The sequence below is a fragment of the Pantherophis guttatus genome, chromosome 1 (genome assembly GCF_059756535.1).
Source record: "Pantherophis guttatus breed Tessera chromosome 1, ASM5975653v1, whole genome shotgun sequence".
Lineage (NCBI taxonomy): Eukaryota > Metazoa > Chordata > Lepidosauria > Squamata > Colubridae > Pantherophis > Pantherophis guttatus.
The window spans coordinates 46,205,780-46,228,842 of NC_142063.1; the positions used below are offsets into that span (position 1 = coordinate 46,205,780).

General features: G+C 39.2%; 1 protein-coding gene across 1 annotated transcript in view; it reads left to right on the forward strand.

The window, feature by feature from the left end:
- The window catches only part of FBLN5 (fibulin 5), a 50,281-nt gene that overhangs the window by 10,257 nt on the left and 16,961 nt on the right, over positions 1–23,063 (forward strand). The window contains exons 5-6 of the mRNA XM_034418347.3: positions 15,614–15,736; positions 22,947–23,063. Of these exons, the coding sequence (XP_034274238.1) occupies positions 15,614–15,736; positions 22,947–23,063 (240 nt within the window). The remainder of the gene's footprint in view (positions 1–15,613; positions 15,737–22,946) is intronic.

Sequence of the window (23,063 nt, forward strand, 5' to 3'; positions counted from 1 at the left end):
AGGATTATCATTAATGGTTCCCTACTGGCATTATCATGGATTATCTTAAAACGCACGTTTATCCAATTAGTAACTGGAAGTCTTTCAGCTAAAATTAATTCATGATAAAATTATGTTTTTGAATGTTATTTTGGAATAAACTATTTGTTGTAAGAGAGGATTGTGGAGGAGGAAGAAGACTAACGGAATATGTTGAGAGAGTGAAACCTCGGCTGGATAACTTTTTGGAGGAGGTTATTCTGTCCCATCCCAGATGATGCCAATAATGCTGGTTGCATTTCTTGTTCTTTCTTTATAATTAGACTAATATAGATTGGTTTGCTCTGAATGTTCAAATTGACTACGCAGTATACCAAGTTAATGCTTATTTGCTCTCTTTACATTGATTAGCATTTGACTTGCTAATACGTACATCAAACATCTGTAAAAATTGTTAATTGCACCTGCACTGGATAAACTTGCTGTGGTTTACTTATTATGAGTGAGCCCCTGTGAGACTATATTTTAATGGTGTGATTTTGATTTATTGTTCAGTGTTAATTCATTATCAGTTACTTAAAGCTGTACCTAGGAAAGAGATATGCTTACATCATAGTAGCATGAAATATATCCTTTCCAGAGCTGTTATACAGCATTATACCTGTGACCTCCCCTTATTGTTTGAAGATTACTGTGGTTAAAATATTAGCTAAATATCATCTTTGGCTAATTCAAAAAAGTCGCTCTTTTTTCTTAAATGTATATATGTATAATAACAACTGTAGACTGTTTCTGTGTTAGGAATTCAGCATGGACATAATGCCTAGTTAAAAAGAAATTAATTAGTCATTATAACTACTTCGTTCTGGAGTTGTTAAGTTTACAGAATCGTGCTTTCTCCATATATACAGAGAAAAGTAGAAGGGTGATGCAAAATTAGTCCCAGAACAGACTCAATATCAAAGATTCACTGAAGTGCAAAGAAAAAAAGTACACCCCACTAATCTAAGAGATGAGAGAAAGATCAAAGGTAATGTCCCCTTTTTCACGGAGGTTAGTTAGTTAGTTAGTTTATTTGATTTGTATACCGCCCTACTCCCAAAGGACTCAGGGCGGTGAACAGCCAAACAATAAAATACATAGATACAAAAAATTTAAAAAAACAGATAAAATCAAATTAAACCATTTTGGCCCAGACAGATTAAAACACCCCAATAATTTAAAAACAGATTAAAATTTACGGAGGTAGGTTTGATTGCTGGCAGTCCCTAGACATGAACTGATTGGATAACAGTAAACTGGAAAGACAACAGCTGCGTTGAAAAATTTCAGCTGTATGAAGAAAATCCAAATTGCAGGCTAGCAACTAAAAAAAAAAAGGTTACACATCTTACGCAACCTAGATATAATCTTCCTAAAATACAGCAACCCTGAATGAAGGCTGTTTGGCTAGATTCCTTCCACTACTTACTAATGGGTTTTATTTACCTTTACTACCGATTCACAACGGGAGCATGTGCACTTGCTTCACTCGCGTGCTTGTGCGCACACTTCTGCACTGCAGAGATCATACCTTATAACATCTGGGCAGATGGGTGGAGCCTCCCGCCGCTTTTACTATCAGTTTGGAAGAACCGGACAGAACCAGGAGCAACCCACCACTGGTTCCTTCCCTTTTATGCCATTGCAGGTGACTGCCTTTCCCTGTAAAATAAGTTTGGTGCATTAAATCAGGGGTCCCCAACCCCCGGTCCATAGACTAGACTGGCACTGGTCCACAGCATGCCAGCAACCGGGCCATGCAAACAAGCAAAGCCCCATCCATGGTATGCAGGCAGTACGCAAAATCATGCCCCCTCTGGGCCATGGAAAAAACTTTCTCCACTGAACTGTTCCCTGGTGCCCAAAAGGTTGGGGGTCTCTCCATTAAATGCTACGCATGTCATGATAGGAACCATGTCTTCTTTTATAAAGATTGATGGAAAACAAGCTGACCAAGTACCTGGTAATCCTTCCCTAATTATTGTCCTTGCTTCTTTGGAACAGCCCTAACCTTTAAAATTTAGTGTGGCTAAGTTAAAAAGTGCACACATAAAGGATTCCCCTCTCCTTTAGTTTTAAGTCTACACTCCTCACATCTCTCCCTAGGTCCCCTTGGAAATGTTTCTAATTTTACTTTGGGATGGTGATTCCCTGCCCAAAATTAGCTTTCCCAATTTTTTAATCCCTCTACATCGGTATTCTTAGCACTTTATGCTCCTTAGTTTATTTTCATATTCTTTTTACAATTAGCCTTTGGATTCAGCCATCCTATTTTTACAGATGTAGAATTGAAGCTGAGGCATGTTTTTTCCCACCCAATGAGTCCATTTTTATGAGCTGGAATTTGAACTACTATTTCAAGTTCCAACTGTAACACCCTGTCCTTTGGCTCTTTTCTTTCTCCATTTGTTTTTCATTTCTGATTGTTCATCTGGGACTAGAGGCACTAAATTTTAATATGTGTTGTCCCTATTCTTAATCATTTTTAGGATGTTTTTCAGTGTTGAAAGCACTGAAAAAGCACCATCTAGTTCCAAATTACAGATTCATTAATTTTTTAAAACAGTTTCTTGGCTTTTCCTTTGCTTGCAGTTCTCCTTTAGTTTTATTCACTTTTATAAATGTGCAGTGAAGAGTTGGTTTCTCACAACATTAAATTCCATAACGAAAAGCCAGTTTTCCTTTCATTGGACAACACAGTACTCACAATGCAATGAGACTTCCTGTCACTTAAGCAGGTTTATCATAGTAAGAGCAGGTCTGAACTGGAAAAAAACCTGATTCTCAAGACATGCAGAATTTAATTATATATTATATATTTGTTTTACTCTTCTTTCTGAGAAATTAGAACAGTGTTCATTTTGCATACAAAAATCCTAAGAGAAATGTTAGACTAAAGTCTGAAGCCCAAAGTTTCTTTTCTGAGCAAGATTAAAATTTAGATTTGTTCAAACCTTCCATTGTAGCAAATGGAATTGATTCTCATGTATATGATTTAGAGTGATGTGAATGAACCTCATAGTAGTTTACTTCCTTCTCTTTCTTCACCAGCCCATATTTGCAATTTACCATGATTAAAAATATGAAAAACAAAAGCAATGGATTTTTTTTTCTTCTGACTTCACCCAAGGGCAAAAAAGAACAGGGAGCTATTATAATTTAAGATTATGTCTAAATGAAGCAAGTAGCTCTTTCATTTGTTACTTGCTCTCTTTTTCAAATCTGTTTTCTGGCTTTCCTTTCATTGCAGTATTTATTTCTCTCTGTCTTTTAGTACTGTCAAAATATGAAATTAATACAGCTTTTAATATTTCCCGTCTATTTTAATATAATTTAAGATAGGAAGCATTTCACCTACTGAATAAAAAAAATCAGGAACAATTAAATTACATTGACCATTAGTAACTTTTGGTTATGTCATGTGCCATGAAATAATTGGGACAATACCATCTGTACACTGCACCAAAAGCTTTTGCATATATATTTATGGTTTTGGATTAAGTTGGAGAAGTGACAGGTTTACAACTGTTATTTAACAATGGTTTGAAGTTGCAATGGCCTTGGAAAAAGTTGCAACCATTGCACCATCCCTCACGGTCATGTGATTGCAATATGTTTTCTTTGGGTTACATCTGCTGTCAAACTCCGAGAGAAAAGAGCTTGCAATGATGGCTGCTCCAAGCTGCTAGTTTGGGTATTGTCCATGTTACTCTCCACTATGGAAACTTTCCTGAAGTCTCCACATGCCTTCTGTCATGTTGAAATAGTCTTCAGTCTTCTGGAAAATCGTGCTGTCTTAGCTTTGATAATAGCATCAAGAGATGGCAGCACTCATATTGACATATCAAACTGATTGCTATTCTTGGCTCCTATGTTTCTTGGTTCAGATTTATTTGTTCTCTTCATTTTGATTCCAGATCTACATCTGGCTGCATTCCTATGCCACAATCAAGATCTTTGGCCAAAATATATAGAAATATGAATTCGTTTATCAACATTTGCAGATTTGCCAGACAGCATTTTCAAATTTAGAGGGCACAGGGTTGGCCAAGGCTGCTATAAGGAAAGGCAAAAGTTGCTTTATTATCTTGTCTTAAGAATAAATGTATTTTGCCTTTTAGAAACATAAATGCTGCATTTCACCTTGTGGACTTTTAATATACAGTATCTAACCTTTTTTTTTTTTTTGCCGATTCTTACAGTTATATTCCTTCACTCAGCCTCTTTTCACATTATATGTGAAATGCATACATGCATATATGTTTCGTAAATGATCCAAACATTTAAAGTGTGACTACAGCTAGAAATATCAATATATTTATCATGTAAGAATCAGCACTAGCTGCAACATGCTGTTGATTGTACACTCATTGGTCAACAAAAGATGTAACATAATATGGTATTTAAATTTTACAGGAAGCAAACGTCTTTTCCTTTAAGTGTTCTCACAGTCTGGGTAAGCTATAAATATGCTATTTGTGATTTTATTACATATGACAATTGATGGAGTGTTTAAGTATTTAGATGTTAGGACATGCATCTCATTTCAATTTTAAGTTTAGTAAGAATCAATATAGGCATATGGAATTATTTTTAAATGTCCCTATTTTTCCTGTGTCCACCATGAGCTGTCCTTAATTTAGGATTTTTTTTCTAATAGTCAATCATAATCTATCCTCCCCCCACTTAAAACCATTATTCCATGTATTCTACTCTAGAAAAAGCGAGAACAGGTCTTAGGTTTCCTAAGTGACCTTTGCACCTCTCGTTAAATTTTATTGTTATTTTCAACCCATTTCTCCAACCTATCAAGATCATTTTAAACTTTAATTCAATATTCTAGGATATAAATTTTCCCATAAAATTTTGTGACATTGCAGATTGAATAAGAATCCCATCTTCTTCCTCTTCTTCCAAATCTTGCTACTCCAATTTGATGAGCATTCTTAATTTTCAAGAGAACTATGTAACCACTTTATTGCCATGAAATCCAGCTCATAAACTAGTTTCCCTAATCAGCATTTAATGGGGGTAGTTCATCAAATGCTTTACTACAATCAAGATGTAATGTTTATACATGCCTGATATCTAATAAAAATGAGTTAAGATATAAAGATTATACATACATTTGCACACAGACACACGTGCTCAACATAGCAGCCAAATAGGATATGGGTCCAGACCACAAATGGAAGATTTCTTACTACAGAGCATCCTGTCTACTTCCTTGGCTTGCACAAATTCAGAAGAATCTCAGATTACATTGCAAGTTATCACTCTATTCATATTGCATGGCTCTGCCCAAATGTTGTTTATCTCTGAGCAAACATGACCAATTTTATCAACAAAGAATGGATAAAACCATCAGAGTGGCTTGCAGGCTTCTTGCCCCCCACATCCCTGTTCCTCCCCAAATAGTTTGTATCATCCTGAACGGAGCTGCAGGGCAGGAATTTCTGGACACAACTTTACTGCAGCCTTACAATAATGTAGAATTAGTCATCTAGTTATGCTTCCTGTCTGATTTACCTGGGAGGGTGGACTTAATGCTTTGTTGCTCTGAAGTGCTTGTCAATGGAATGACGGTTCTGAGAATGTTTCTGCAAAAATGATTGTCTCCGACTCACTCAAAGACTATTTTGCATTTCCCTTTAGCTACCTTTTTGAGCATTATATGGATTAGTTATGGCCCAATTCTACTTCCACTGCCATTCTACCCCATAGAATTATGCCTTTCACAGTTACTTAAATATGCCTTGTGACATTTCTTTTTATAACATCACAGTGTTGTTAACATTTCATGCCAAAGCAGATAGTTTCTATGTGAACAGTCCCTGCAGAACTGTACATTATATTATGTGTTATCTGCAGCCACATTCTATGAAGTACCAAGTCCATTTTCTTTGACTATATAGCAAATATGATGCATTGCAAAAAAAATAATAATCTGCAAGTTCCAATTCTGAGACCAAAGACACAATAATAAAGCAACTGACATGGAGTTTATAGAAAAAACCCAACAGAGCAAGGATTAAGCCTATTCTTCACCTCAAGCTCCAGATGTGGATCCTTGCGGTGGCCAAGGGATTCTTGAGTCAATATTATTATGTGCAGATATAGTTAATATCTAGCTTGACCCATGGTGTTCAGTGATACATTATTGCTTCGGTTGATGCGTCCTCTTCATGTAAAATGACAAAAGGATTCCTGCATGAGATGCTTATACTCTGAACCTTTGCATAAGAGGCAACATGGAGTGGTGCAGAGATTAACAACAGATAGAACATGTATTCAGATCATAGATACATACCATCACAAAGAGAGCAGCTCTGTTGCAAATTCACCATTTAGTTTACAGCCCAAAGAATAATCATGATATTTCATTTTGTTCCATTTCAGCTCTTTTCAGAGATTAGGATCTGGGCATGCTTACATATAGAAACTATTAGCTGATCACCTCTAGTTTCTTTTGGCCAGTAGTACAGAGAGCTATCACTCATTCAGTATCTGTCCCCCTGCCATTAACTGACTGTCATGAAATCTGACCGCCATCACCGACCCCCAGTTCATGCTTACACTCCCTCTCCCTTTTCAGCTGATTATATGCCTCCAATCTCTTCAAATTCTGATTCTCAAGTTCATAGACTTTATTATTTTGAGGGTATCATCATAATAATTCTCCCTTAGATGCATAAACAAATAACAACATATGTATTTGTGGACCTAATGAAGCACCAGGTTATTTTTTAAAAAATTAAAACTCATGTAAAAGTGAACAATTATTCTGTGTGTTTTTCTGCCAAAAGCTAACATAGCTTTGTTACTTTATCCTGGTAATTGCCTTCTTTAAAAGTTTCAATACTGTAAAGCAGTTTATCAAATGAATTATTAAGGATAAACTACACTCAACTAAGTATTACATCAGATCCTGATTTCTTTAATTTATTCATGTTTTAAAGCAGAACACCTTTTTATAATAAGTACGACCGGTAAATTGCACCATAAATGAGTTATTCTTTCAACTGATATTAAAGGCATTTCTAAATACCTTTAGTACTTGAAAGAAGTAAAAGGGGATAGGACTTTGTAATATGTACATTTGTAAAAACATTACATAGACTCTGTCCGTTTAATGGCAATGAGGACACAGCTGTTATATTTTTCAAGCCAAAACCACTCAAGGATGTTTCTCCAGTGCTGGCATTTGTCCAATATATCTTCTTTGCTTAGAAAGAATCCCCAAAGCCACATTGCTTAGAGAAGAATTAGTGTAGCTTTATGAGGGTTGCACTTGGAGCACAGCTGGCTAAGGAACAGACCCAAAATTTAATAACATTTGAAAAGCAATTTACTTTCCTCTGCATAAGCTGTCTGGTTTCAGCAAAGCCAAAGATCACACATAAAGAATGGACAATCTTTTGTTTTCCAGAACCTATTAAGATTTTTCCCAATGCAACTGAAAAGATGGCGGGTCAGAGACACCAGTGAGAAATTCTTAAATATCATAAATTCTTAAATATCATAAAGCTCATGAAAGCTTATGCTTATAATTAAAACTGGTTAGTTTTAAACAGTTTCTACCAAAGTCTTTCTAAAAAAATCATGTGTTGTCATTATAATGGCTATCAATTGCCAAGGCCAAAACACCTGCTCTTCTGATATTTGGAACTAAGTCTGTTAATCGGCTACAGAATAAAAATGAGGCACGCTGTGATTCAAGAGCTTCTGTCTGAGTTTGTTCCTGGGCTGGTAGTTATAATATAAAGCATGCAGTTGCACAGGCAGTCAGTAGTGGGTAGTCTCAGAATAACTTCATTTGTGCCCCATCAGTTGTTCCTAATGAGGATCCTGGCCAAAAACAACATTCTGGAATATACCATTTGGTCACCTCACCTCGAAACGGATATCCTAAAACTAGAAAGTGTGCAGAAAGGGTCAAAGAAAACAGAGCTTAATGTCATTTTAATATTCATCTTGGTGGAAAGCCAACAAGCATTTCCAAGCATTCAGTGGGAAAAATCTTCTGTGGAAGATGAGGATGATTCTGGAATGTTCACATGAGGGTGGGGAAGAAACTGACCATGAACCCTAGTCTAAAAGGACAAAAACAGAACAGAGAATAAGTATATCCAGAGAGATAGACCATTGCAATGTTACAAGACCAAAGGCAAGATAAAGAAGCTCCAATATTGGTATAAATGAAAGCCAGAAGTTTGCTTTTATTTCTTTAAGAAATGCTTTTAATGGGGGTGGAGGTGGGCAATTGAACAGCTAAGCTGAGGTAAAAATAAATAGAAGATTGAATACATAAAGAGCCACACTTTTCACATATGGAGATGGATAAAAGAAATGTGGATTGATACACCTGGATTGATGAATCTGAATTTGATGTATAGGAATAGTTTGGTGATGTGTGCTGTTTGTCAATGTTTTAAATAGTCTATGTTTTTCAGCCTTCCACATTCAAATGCTGATTAAGGTGCTGTCATTTATCTTACTTCTTCTGAACAGTAATTTTTTTTAAAAAAATGCAAAATACTCTTAGCAGTCTCCTAATTCCCTTCTATTCTCCTGCTATTCCAGCTGGTATCATGGTCAATTTCTTGCTTCTGATATATTAATATTATGAATATTTTGGTATCATTGTGTGGTGAAACAGAGGTTAGAATGCAGTACTGCAGTCTAACTCACTGCTCACTGCCAGGAGTTCTGTTCTCACCGCCTCAAAGTTGACTCAGCCTTCCATCCTTCCGAGGTTGGTAAAATGAAGATTCAGATCGTTGGGGGCAAGATGCTGATTTTGTAAACCGCTTAGAGAGGGCTATAAAGTACTGTGAAGCAGTATATACAAATCTAAGTGCTATTGCTATTATTATTATCATCATCAAGACAGGCAGGGACTGGCCAATCAACCAGACATTGTTTATGTTTTATGTTTGTTTTATTTGATTTGTATACCACCCTACTCCCGAAGGACTCAGGGCAGTGATTGTGATGGTAGACAAGGTGATTGTGATTGTGATGGTAGACAAGGACCAGAAGACAGCAGGGGCGATAAATGTAGTAGTGCCAAGTGACTCCAATATCAAGAAGAAAGAGTATGACAAGCTGGAGAAGTACCAGAGCCTGAAAGAAGAACTAGAAAGGGTGTGGAAAGTAAAAACTAAAATGGTTTCAATGGTGGTAGGAGCACTCAGGCTGTAAGCCCTAAGCTGAGAAAGTGGTTCCAACAGATCCCAGGAACAATACTGGAATTCTCTCTCCAGAAGAGTGTAATGTGGCTCAGGACCAGGCTATCTTCAAGACCGCCTTCTACCACATAGCTCCCAGTGACTGGTAAGATCCCACTAAGTGGTCCCGTCAGCTAAACAATGTCGGCTGGCGGGCCCACAGGGGAGGGCCTTCTCTGTGGCTGCCCCGGCTCTCTGGAACCAATTACCTACTGAAGTCCGGACCGCCCCCACCCTATTGGCCTTCCGGAAAGTGATGAAGACCTGGTTCTTCTGGCAGGCCTGAGGCCATTGATCTCGTTATAGTGATCTTGCGAGACTCGGCCACAAATTGTGTTTTAACATTTTAATGTTTTAATGTCTTCTTTTAACTTTTGTATGGGATATTGTTGCATTGTTTTAATCTCTGTTGTAAGCCGCCCAGAGTCCCTTGGGAGTTGGGCGGCATAGAAATGCGACAAAATAAATAAATAATAAATAAATAAATGTTAGGAACAGCTAAAATTGGTTGGTTGATGATGTCTGGAGGGCTTGGGACAGTGGTTGCTCCTCTGTTCTGGTCCTGTTAGATCTCTCAGTGGCTTTTGATACCATCGACCATGGTATCATGCTGCACCGGCTGGAAGAGTTGGGGGTGGGAGGCACTGTGTTGCATTTGTTCTCCTCCTTTCTCTCCGACCGGTCGCAGTTTGTGTTGGCGGGGGGCAGAGGTCGACCTTGAGGCCTCTCATCTGTGGAGTGCCGCAGGGATCAGTCCTCTCGCCCCTTCTGTTCAACATTTATGTGAAGCTGCTGGGCGAGATCATCCGTGGCTTCGGGGTGAGATACCACCAGTACGCTGATGACACCCAGCTGTACATCTCCACCCCAGCCCACCCCAATGATGCCCTTGAAGTGATGTCCCAGTGCCTGGAGGCTGTGCGGATCTGGATGGGGAGAAACAGGCTCAAGCTCAACCCTTCCAAGACTGAGTGGCTGTGGTTCCCGGCATCCCGATATAGACAGTTGACTCCATCACTGACTATTGGGGGCGAGTCTTTGGCCCCCACAGAAGGGCTCGCAATCTGGGAGTCCTCCTGGATATGCAGCTGTCCTTGGAGGAACATCTGACGGCTGTAACCAGGGGGACCTTTTGTCAGGCTCACCTGATCCGCCAGTTGCGGCCCTTTCTTGATCGGGATTCCCTGTGCACAGTCACTCACACCCTCGTCACCTCTCGCCTTGACTACTGCAACGCTCTCTACATGGGGCTCCCCTTGAAGAGCACCCGGAGGCTCCAACTGGTCCAGAACGCAGCAGCGCGGGTAGTGACGGGAGCAGCATGGCGCTCCCATGTAACACCGCTCCTGCACGAGCTGCACTGGCTCCCGGTGGTCTTCCGGGTGCACTTTAAGGTGTTGATCATCACCTTTAAAGCGCTCCATGGCATAGGGCCTAGCTATCTTTGAGACCGCCTGCTGCTACCGACGACCTCCCATCGACCCGTGCGCTCCCACAGAGAGGGCCTCCTCAGGGTGCCATCAGCCAATCAATGTAGGCTGGTGACCCCCAGGGGGAGTGCCTTCTCTGTGGGGGCACCTACCCTCTGGAATTAGTTGCCCCCAGAGATAAGGAGAATCCAAGACCTCAGTGCCTTCCGCCGTGCCCTTAAAACTCACTTTTTCCAGCAAGCCGGGCTGGCTTAAGAAGAAATTTTAAATGTTTTAATTGGTTTGTATTTTTAATCAGAAATAAATAAATAAATAAATAAATAAATAAATAAATAAATAAATAAAAATGCTGAACAGAACCTTCAATGTCGCAGCCTCTGATGGTAGATCTGAGATTGTGGAAGACACATACCACTCATAGGAAGTCCCAAAGGTACTTTTTCAAGAAGCAACTGGAGTTTCTGGGTTATTTTGAAGACGATTCACTTCTCAACCAAGAAGCTTCTTGGATGAGAAGTGAGACGTTTTCAAAGAAAAACCAGAAAGTCCAGGTGCTTCTTGAAAAAGCACCTTTGGGACAAACATGATCTGGATGACTGAGAATCTCCATAGACACTCATAGGAAGAAAAGGATTTTAAATTTTTTTGCTGTATTATATTTTTATTCAGACTGATTGCATTGTATACCACCCAGCGCCAATTCAGAGTTAGGTGGTGCCTAAATGGAATAAATTAAATGAATATGAATGAAAAGCAAAGGTTGCTAGCTTGGCCTTAAGAAAAATTCCCAAATCCATATTAAGTAGACCATCTTTACATTATAATGCCTAATGCAGGCTTTGAAAGACTTAAAAGTGCTTTAAAGGGGGTGTTTTACATATTTTTACATCTTTAGTTGAACTTGAAAATTACTGTCTTTTTAAGGATTTTAGATATTTTTTATACATATACAGCCATTTTTCATGGGTATCCTGCTGATTGTTTGCTTTATGAACAGTTCTGGCAAAGGATTAATGTATTTGGATTTCTTTGTATAACTAATTCCCAAATGTCAGGAATCTAAGCATTTAAACACAAAGTATGTGTAGAAACACAGCCTTAAAAATCTACAGGCAGACTTTGACTTACGTGGGACAGTCATTAAGCAAGTCATCACATAACCAATCTGATTTTACAACCTTTTTTTAATGGGGATTGTTAAGCAAATGTGGAAGTCATAAAACAAAAGCCAAAGTTGTAAAGTGAATGCTGTGATCGTTAAGTGGGCCATTATTTGCAATGGGGATTTTTTTTGCTGGAAATTTGAAGTAAATGGTGGTTTCTGGCAAAACAATTATAAATTGTATTATGATAATCATATGACTAGAGAATGCTACAAACGGTCTGGTTAATGAGTGCCCAAAATGTGATCATGTCATCTGGGTGGAGGTGGAGGAATATCCCAACTTTGAATCCAGATCATAAGTAGCTTTTTTTGAGTTGGTCGTTAAGTGATGACTACCTATACAGAATGCTATACTATAAGATAGGCAAATCATTTCAGGAGCAGTAGGAATAATTTGTGAAGATTCTCAACTACATTCAATATATTCTTGACTGTTTAAAGGGCTTGCACCAAACATTTTCATGACTTAGAGTAGCAATCTCCAACCTTTCTGGCTTTGCTGACTGACAGCAGTAGAAGGGATGGTTTTGTGTAAGCGGTGAGCGAGTGCACATGCGTTGCTCCAATTGTGCATGCAGCAGGCATGTGTGCCCATTTCTTGTACAAATGGAACTTCGTACGTGCATGCTCACAGGTTGCAAGTGGAGCTGCGCGTATGCACACTTGCTCACCCACTGCTTCCGCAGCCTGGTTCTGAACGGGCTGCGGGCCAGTACTGAGCTGCGGTCCAGGGGTTGGGGACTCCAGACTCCAGCAATTGTACCATTAGTAATTGTACCATTAGTAATTCACAAATTAATGGAATGTTAAGTGATTACAATTTGGAAAATCTATGAACTATTGTTGGTTTGAGCGCTGAGCTTGGCGATTTGGTGCACTTTGGATTGTGCTTATCTGGGGGAGCACTGACCTTTAAATAGTTTTCTGAGTCCTGGTCTGATTTCGGGTTATGTGATTGGCTATCTGAATCATGAACTGGCATTTCCCCTCATTCAGTCTATGAACTGGCATTTCACCTCATTTCTACTAATGATTAATCCAAGCATCTTTAGGAAAGATAGCAACACAAATGGAATAAGTCCTGCTGGATGTTATCAAAGGCTTGTATTTACATATAATGTCTTAAGTACTTTACTCTGGAACTTTAGAGTAACTTGCCATTAATTTTGTAATTATGTAATTTCCAAATGTTTAAATTATGTTTTTCCCTCATATGAGCAAACCTTTTCAAATAGATCATTGGATGCAAACACAAAATCATACAATGTGTTTCTGTAGCTCAGAGAAAATTATACAATGTTAGGATAGACATAATTATATGAAGCTGATGATATAGAAGAGCAGTGTCTAAAAAGAAAAGATTTAATCTATTTTAAATATTTTTCATATTCTGCCAAATTTTGTTCAAGACCAACATTCTCAGAGTTCCATGTCAGATTCTAATAAGGACTTAAAATAAAGGAGATTAAAGTAAATAAAGGGATGCTTAGTAAGTACAAAAAAACCATTTGGGTGAAGTTTACATGTAATTAATGTTGCTGTTCTTTCATATTAATGCAGTATTAGCATTGCAGACGATCTGCTTCTGGGTCACACATGGTCATTACTTTCTAATTTGGCCAATCAGACAATTTTTTTATAAAAGACGAAGTGAAAAAGTTGATAAACCGTATTTGGTTGCATATTTCAGGGATGTTCCCAGTTCAAGGTCCTGGCAGCAGACTGATCGGTTGCATTAAACTAAGCAATTGAATGGGGAAGTTGTGTTTGCATAATACTCTCTGGTCCATTTACTTTGCTAATAGTTTTTCAAAGAACAAAAAGATGCCAAAGAATGTCCTTGGAACACTTGTGTATGTGATTTCTCTCTTTTTCTCTCTCAGTTTTGTTTGATTTGATATTGTTTGGGTTTTGTATATCTAGCTTCCTATAGTCAATAAGTATACATATTACTGTCTTTTCTAGAACAGTTGTGTTTGCTTTTTTCCTATTATATTTTTTATTTCATCTCAATCCCCTGTTCTAATTTGACCTCAAGTTAAATATTGGCTACAGAAGACAGAGATGAGCTCAGTTTCTGGTTCTGAAGGGTGACTCTCACTAATAGAGGTAGTCCTCGACTTACGATCACAATTGAGCCCCAAATTTTTGTTGCTATGTGGAACATTTGGCGCATGAGTGAATCATTCTTTCGGCCTTGAAAGAAGTGGCCTGGTGGCCAGGCCAGGCACATGGATCACTCCTTTCGGCCATGAAAGAAGCAGCCCGGTGGCCAGGTCAGGTGTGTGGGGCGCGTGGGTTACTCCTTTCAGCGGTGAAAGAAGCAGTCCGGTGGACAGGCGAGGCGGGTGGGGTGAGTGGGGCAAGTTCCCCCCCACCCTTACCCCCTTGCCTTCTCACCTCGTGTTGTCTGCATTGCAAGAGATGTGAGAAAATGGCCAAATTTTGGGGGTAGGGCTTAATTTTAACACATGCGCACAAAACAGTGTTGGGTCTTCTTTTTGGACTGGGTCATGTTTTAGGAGAAACACGGTATTTCTATTTGCAGGTCTTTGTATTTGGTCCATTTTTTCTTCTATTCAGTCTCCAGGTACTGCACTATCTACTATCACATGGCTGAAATTAATGGTAATAATAATCATAATTGCCCAGGGTAGTAATAAGCCAGTCAAGTCTTAGCATAAAATTGTCACTGCAGCAGAAGCAGCACCAAAAATTTGGATAAATAGAGCTGTGTAAGATTGGCACCAAGTCAGGGAAGGAGTTCCTAGTGGAACTTTGTCCCACCATCAGTTATGGTACGTATGAGACCATTTCTTCCCAGTGCTGTCTATCCATCCTGTGAGATATGGCAAGAGAGGCATGCTTTGTGTCCTGTCTATGAAAAGATGTCACCTGTCAGCATCCAGGAGGGAGGATGTGCTATGACTCACATCCTCTGGAACAACATCTCTCTCCTAATTAGACTTGCCCCAACCATGCTGCCCTTTTGCAGGACATAAAAACCTGGCTTTGTCATTAAACCTGATGGTATGCATGATCCCGTATCATCGGTTGTGAGTTTTCTCAGCTGTTATTTTTATGTTGTTTTTGCTTTGGTTATTTTGGTTGTGTTTCACTGTTTATATTCTGTTTTAATTGTGAGCCGCCAAGAGTCATATATATATATATAAGATGGGCAGCCTATACATTTTTATCATCATCACCAATTTTTCCCCACTGATGAGGATTCTCCCTAAACTCTATCTCATTGACTTTCTTTTCTTTGCAACTGCTAAACCACAGTACTACTACACTCAGTTTCCTAAATAATGCTGAAGAATGATTTTGCAGCAGCTCTTACCATCCCTTGGGTTTTCTTCCCTGTAAAAAGAAATGTAATGAAACAAGGACAGAAACAGGATGCTGGATGCTGAGTTGGTATGAATTCAGAAATGTTGTTTTCCAGGAATTGGACCAGTCAATGTAACACAAGAAATTACGAACACCCCCTGACATTGAATTAACTTGATAAGAGACAGAGGATCTGGTGGGTGGAGTACTGTCAATGATTTTGATTCATTCAGATCTTGGCGCAGAGTGAATTATCTCCAATGCCTCAGAGGCATTCTGAAAGCAACTCCAACTTTATTTTGGCATTCCTTTTGATTTATTTAGTTACATGAATCTTTTTATGCTGTATCATAGGGATGGGACCCAGAACTTAAAATAAATGTGGCTTTCCTTCTGAATAATAAAGTAATCCTAAATTATTCCTTGCATTGCAGATGTCGATGAATGTGCAACTGAATCACATCAGTGCAACCCTACCCAAATCTGCATCAACACTGAAGGAGGATACACTTGTTCCTGCACTGAAGGATACTGGCTTTTAGAAGGCCAATGCTTAGGTAGGTTACAATGGGATTGGCTTCTCTTAGAAACTGCTGTCCGGAATTCCTACAGGATACCCAGAAGAAATACCGGTGACCATCCCCCTCCAAACCTCTACTAAAGGGTAAGGATAATTTGGGAAAAGAAGGGGGAAGTTAACATTACAAGTGGAGTTGAGAAAAGTAGTTTATGATTTCCTTTCAATGCTGGTAATCCTCATTTAGTAACCAAAATTGGAACTGACAACTTGGTCATTAAGTGATATGGTGACTAAGTGAAATTGTGACTGTGCTTACCTTATTTCAGCTTTTTTTTTTCTCATTACAAGCCTGCAAAATCATTTTTTCATCACTGTAATAACCGTGAATGGTTGCTCAATGAGGCAGTTGTGAAATGAGGACTAACTGTAATGACTTGAGAACTTCTTAAGAGTGTTTCTTCCAGGGTAGGTACCTACCTTTACTACCAGTTCGCAACGGGGCCGCTCACCTACCTTTACTACCAGTTCTACCTACCTTTACTACCAGTTCGCAACGGGGCCGCTCGTGCTTGCTTCGCTCGCGCAGAAGCATTCTAATGATGTCAGGGTCGGTGGGTGGACCCTCCCACTGGTTTTACTACCAGTTCTATAGAACCGGTCCGAACCGGGGGCAACCCACCACTGGTTTCTTCTTGCTATTACTATTGAATGTCCCTCTCTAGATTCTGTCCATATTCCAAGGGACATAAACGGCATCAAGAGATTAACATATTTTCCTGTCTTGATTAGGGAGGAAAACATTCCCTTTAGTTACACAATACCAGCACATAGCCAAATTATGGTGTTACATTGGCAAACAGTACTGTTACATTCATGACATGTTTATCAATTGATGAGATCGTGAATTCCAACTATAAAGAGGAATTTTAAAAAATGTTATATGAAAGGGCATTAAATTTGGGTGATCTTTTAAGAGCCCCCAAAAACATGTGAGCTAGCTCAATCATTATCAAAGGAATAAATTAGCTGAAACACTAGGAAAGTTCTATAATGGATTCTTTGCTTTGAATGTATTGCTTTTGTTGGCTGTGATTGGTTTTTCCAGCCTCTTAGGTCTGCTTTGAACTTTTGCAATGGTCTAAGTTCCAGCTGATTTCATCAGATGGTGAAATACATTAGTACAGTCTAACAACCTTACTGGGAACAGCAGATATCTGGCTTCTCTCCCTTCAGGACAATTTCCTGCCATTTCCTTCTGTTCATCATATAGTTATGATGACCGGACTGTGTATCTGTCTGTCTGTCTGTCTGTCTGTCTGTCTGTCTGTCTGTCTGTTATCTATCTCCTATCTCTCTCACTCTCTCTCATCTATGAATGAGCAAGGAGTTTCTTTTCATTCCTTTCTCTCTGGCATCATGCTTTTAAATTGCAAACCATTGTGATTATTCTATTCTTTCTACCAAATGAAACAAAATCTTTAGAATACTCCACTTATTATTTTCCTTTATATTGGTGCCAAATCTAGGTGCTTTTAAGTAAGCACTTAACTGAAATTTATATTGGTCAATTGCCCTGCTACACAGATTGCTGGATATGGATTCCTATATGCACCAAGTAAAAATATGATATATCACCCTTTTTGCCATCCTTAAACCTTCCAGTCCAGGGTATTCAACCTCATCTTATGTATTTTGGATTTTACTCTGTCTAGGGGATGAGTTCAGGATTTGCTTGGATTTTCATAGTTTCATGATAACTATGAGTTTATTCCAAATCATTATGGGCTCAGCATACATAGGGAGTCACTCTTGGGCTCCAGCTTTGGAACAGTGAGAATGTGTTCTGGATATGGACAACAACAATATTTTTGTCATGCTGATTATTCTGTGGTTACTATGGCACCATTAATTTAACCTACGAGACCATCTTTTGCCACCAATAGCCTCCCACCGACCAGTTCGTTCTCACAGGGAGGGACTACTCAGGGTACCGTCAGTCAAATTATGTCAACTGGCGACTCCCAGGGGGAGGGCCTTCTCTGTGGGGGCTCCAACCCTTTGGAATGAACTGCCCCCGGAGATACGGAATATCCCTGATCTCCGTGCTTTCCGCCATGCCCTCAAGACCCTGATGTTCCAACAGGCAGGGCTAAACATACAAACATGCGAATGATTTTTTAAATGTTATCTAATTCTGGGTTTTATTTAATTGACCAAACTAAGTAACAATTTTAATTAGCAATTTTATGATGTTTGTGTGTCTATATTTTTCTTGACTGTACACCGCCTTGAGTCCTACGGGAGAAAGGCGGTATAGAAATTTAATAAATAAATAAATAAATAAATAAATTTCTGCTAAGAGAAGGTAACAAGCAAGAGGACCTGCCCCAACTTCCTTATGGATCCTTTCCCAATAATCAAGCAGGCAGTTTAGTCATGGGGGGAGGGGGGAGTCAAACTCTGGGATATGAAGGAGGCATAAGTACATGTATTTATTATTTATTAGGTCTTTACTTCATCCTTACTTTCTATCAAAGTAAGATACTAAATTTCCTTTTTAGAGGGGATTAAGAAGGTGTAGAGCAACATTTACAGAGGGCTTATTCAGTCTTTTTCATGGCCCTTTCTTGTCTTTTTTTTTTTTTACATTAGGAGAAATCATTCATTGATTTGGGCTGCCAACATGCTGCTGATACTCAGTTTTATATCTCCACCTCAGGCCAAGCAGGAGTCACTATGTTGTGCCTGAACTTTGTGGGAGGCTAGATAGGATGGTACAGGCCTAAATAAATCCCAGCAGGTTACTGTTTGTTTAGAAAACCTCGGTGTAGTGTTTTAAGGTTACAAGCTGGCCTTGCTGCATGAGTGGAAAAAGACGAGTGCTGATTGGTTGAGACGTCTGACAGCTCACATATAAAAGGAGTTGTCAGATGGAACGTTCAGTTAGTTCAGTTATAGCCATTATAGCAGTTGTTAATGAATAAAGTCTAGTCCTGTGATGGCGAACCTATGGCACGGGTGCCAGAGGTGGCACACAGCGCCCTCTCTGTGGGCATGCAAGCCATTGCCCCAGTTCAGCTCTGCCGTGCAGGCATGCGTGCCTCCCACTGGCCAGCTGGTCCTTGGGTTTCTGCCGTGCATGCATGTGCGGGGGCGCAGACGCATGTGCACGTGTGGGTGTGTGGGAGGGTGCGCACACATGCGCAGGAGGTGGGGCATGTGGGGGGGCATGCACATGCAAGGCAGAGACCCAAAGACCAGATGGCCAGAGGTGTGTGTGTATGCATGTGCGGCGGAGCTGAACTGGGGCGACGGCTCACATGCAGGGGGGGCATGTGCCAGGGCATGTGCATGCACAGGGGTGGGGCGCATGCATGGGGTGGGGTGAATGCATGGGGGCCAGGCGCACATTGCATTTTGGGGGTTTGGGCTCATGCGCTTTAGGCACTCGGTCCGGAAAAGGTTAGCCATCACTGGTCTAGTCTATGTTTAATCTGCCTCATCTCAGTTTGTCCCAATTCTGTCACTAAAACAGAATCCTCGGGCTCCAGAACTCTTCCCTCTTTAGCTCTAGAGAGGGTTTTACTATCTTGTAGGATCAAGTCTGCAACTTGGGACCCACTCTTGACTTGTGGCTACTGCTGCAACAGCAGTTAGAAGCCATGACCATGAAGGATTTGATTAGTACATCACTTGAAGCCTCTTCTGGATACAAAACTCCAGTAGCTCATGACCTTATCATTTCATACTGACATGTGACTGTGATATTTTATGGTAGAAACTTGAACTCCTAGTCCAGGTTGATAAATAGTGAACTTCCAGCCTTATACTTGATTCAAGTATAGCAATACATTCCATTTTAAGGGGAAAAAATACCTCTATTTGAAAGAAAAATCCGTCGTGACTTGTTTACAGGAAATAGAGAGAAATGTTTTCTAGTATTGCCTTCTGACTGCCAAAATAACTGAGGTGTTGGGAAAGATAGACCATGAATATAATCAAAGAATTTTCCAGGAAAAACTGTTGGAATCATCTAAAAGGCACTTTTGGAATAGAGTAATTGACTTTGAAATTATTGGACAAATAAACACAGTCTAGGATGCAACCTAGAGAAATGGCAGACACAGAACCAGATTAAGGGAGTGGTAGGGAAATGATTAGAAAATATAATTATTTTTCTTCTTCATTTCTGAGATGACAAAGTAAAAAAAACTGCAACCCTACATCAGAATTGTTGACTTCAATTCTATTAAATAATGCATTTATCTTTTGGGCATACTTGTGTCTCTAGCATGTACAAAGAAGAAATAAAGTAATCCTTTCTGGCTGCAGTTCATATATATACAGTATATCTGCTTTTTTAAAATTCTGAAATTGTCTTATAATGCAGGTGAAAATATTGCAGTCTTGCTTGTTGAATTTTGAATTTTAACTGAATTAAATATAAATGTGAAAAAAGAATGTTCAGCACTAACATAGATGCCCATATATTTAGATATTTGTAAAAGTTCAAACATAATGTAAAACAGGTAATGAAAGAGAACATTAACAAAATATGGGAGTCTATCTTTGAAACATTCTTCAAAAGAGATATGAAGTAGGATGTACTTTATAAGATGTCTAAAGTATTTGTGTATGGTGCTTTGGGCTGTAAAATAATATATTTTAATCAGTGGTGGGATTCAGCCAGTTCGCACCACTTCGGGAGAACCGGTTGTTAACTTTCTGAACAGTTTGGCAAATTAGTTGTTGGAAGAAATCATTAGGGTAGAGAACCGGTTGTTAAATTACTACTGATTTTAACTGAATGTATAACATACATTATCAACTGCTATGGATTTGTGTTTCTCCAGCTTTTTAAAACTGACATTATTTATATATATTTCAACAGGAGTAGGCACAGTGCTACAATTGCCTTCCTCTTCCCAATTTCATTTTCAGGTGTTTGGATCCAGGCTTTCAATATTCAATGTACTGCATCACCTTTTCCTTGTTCTTTGCTCACTGCACATTGGTGACCCCTTGGCCTTGGGCTATCTAGATGACTAAGTACATCCTTTAACACTTGGAAGAACAAAAGTTGACCAAGCATTAGGTGTTACTAATATTATTAGTCACCAATGTAGGAGAAGAGGTGGCAGAGCCTGGGGGAGGGGAGGGTCAAAAGAGAAGCCTAGAGCTTCTAGGTTGCCAGAAGCAGACTAAATCCAACACTTTTTGAATTCCATTAAACCTTAACTAGTGCCAAAATAGTGGTAATCATTAATTGGCTAGATTCTTGTGCATAGGCATGAGCACTAAATCAATTTAATTGGAACTTCACAAGTGGCCCTGGTCATATGCCTAATGCTTCTGCATTTCTGCTCTACATGTCAATTCAATTTTTTAATTATCAATCAGCTCAGATAACAAAGTTATTAACTATGTTTAAAAAACATAAGTGCACCAAGAGGACAACAATCAAACTGCTAGCTGTTATGCCAAATAATCTATTGGTTATTTATTTTTTATTTGTTATTAAATTTATTGGCCACCCATCTTACTATTACTTCTCTATTAATTCCATCCATCCATCTGTTATTCCTTTCTTCCTGATTTTGAATATTTGCCAACAGCATTATAACAATCTGTAACCACTAAAAAAAATAGTTCAATTAAATTTGTGCTAAATAATCCACAATTGTTTGAATTTGCATATTGAACTAAACCATGCTTTACCAACCACAGATGTTCAATTAGCACAACCACCTAATGAACTGTGTTATATGAACTTCACCAGAGTAGATTGAATTATCTAAAGCAGCTATCCTCTAACTAGTAGATTAGAGTACAACTCCCAGAATGTCCTGTCTACAATCTGGCAGTTCATGGAGATGATCAAAAATGGCTTCCCCTACATACCTTTAAGTCTATTTAGGCATTTCAGTGGTCCTTTCCTCAGAAAAACTTAACAGAATGAAAATAACTGTCTACCATTTGGTTCCTCCATTGTGTCATCTGGCATGAAATAAGATTCAACTGCCAACGAATTGACCTTTGTACATAGAAATGGAAGGATAGCACCATTTTCATTGCCTTGGGAAGCAAAAAGTCTTGGTTTTCATCACCAGTTCATGCAATCAGGCCCTTCATATCTCAGCCCAGCTGTGTTATGCTTATCAGAAGCTGAAATAGGTATTTTGCTTATTGCCAGTCAAAGTTCCTGACAGAGGATTTGCAGTGTGGCCAAAAATGATCTGTAACAGTAACAGAGTTGGAAGGGACCTTGCAGGTCATCTCGTCCAGCCCCCTGCTCATGCAGGAGACCTGTACTAGGGATTCGAACCACCAAACTGCTGACCTTTCCAATCGACAAGCTCAATGTCTTAGCCACTGAGCCACTAGTCTGTGCTTCAAATGAACATATCAAACAGCTTGATCTCTGCTTGCATGGTTTGAATTAGGCTAAAAACAAATAGAGTGCAGTTATAAAGGTTGACTCAGCCTTCCATCCTTTTGAGGTAGGTAAAACGAGGACCCGGATTATGGGGGCAATAAGCTGACTTTGTATAAAAAAGAACACCGCTTGCGTGGGCCAAAAGCCCTACTAAGCAGGTATATACAAAAGTATGAAAGCTATTGCTTAACGCATTGTAAGCCGCCCTGAGTCTCCGGAGAAGGAGAACCAAAAAGAAAGAAAGAAAGAAAGAAAGAAAGAAAGAAAGAAAGAAAGAAAGAAAGAAAGAAAGAAAGAAAGAAAGAAAGAAAGAAAAGTTTTTTTTTTAATTTGATTTATATGCCGCCCTTCTCCGGAGACTCAGGGCGGCTTACAATGCGCTAAGCAATAGCCTTCATCCTTTTGTATATTTATACAAAGTCAGCTTATTGCCCCCACAACTGGGTCCTCAATTTACCTACCTTAGAAAGGATGGAAGGCTGAGTCAGCCTTGAGCCTGGCGAGATTCAAACCTGCAGTAATTGCAGGCAGCTGGTCTTAATAACAGGGTGCTTTAGACCACTGTACTACCAAGGGCAAGTGTTGATGCCACTTGCCCTTAGTAAGCTGCTGAACAAGACTTTAAATGAAAGGAGATTGCAATATGTGATGAAATAAAATTGTGCATGCAATCTGATAGCCGTAACCACATAATTATTGATTACACCATAGTTATTTAAGGTCTGTTAATAAATATTATTAAGAGATATTGGCTTCTAATTTTTTCCCAATGTGGCAAATGGTTTCACTTCTAATTCAACTCTTTTACTAGACATAGATGAATGTCGCTATGGATACTGTCAGCAACTATGTGCCAATGTACCTGGCTCCTATTCCTGTACCTGCAACCCAGGATTTGTACTGAATGAAGATGGAAGATCGTGTCAAG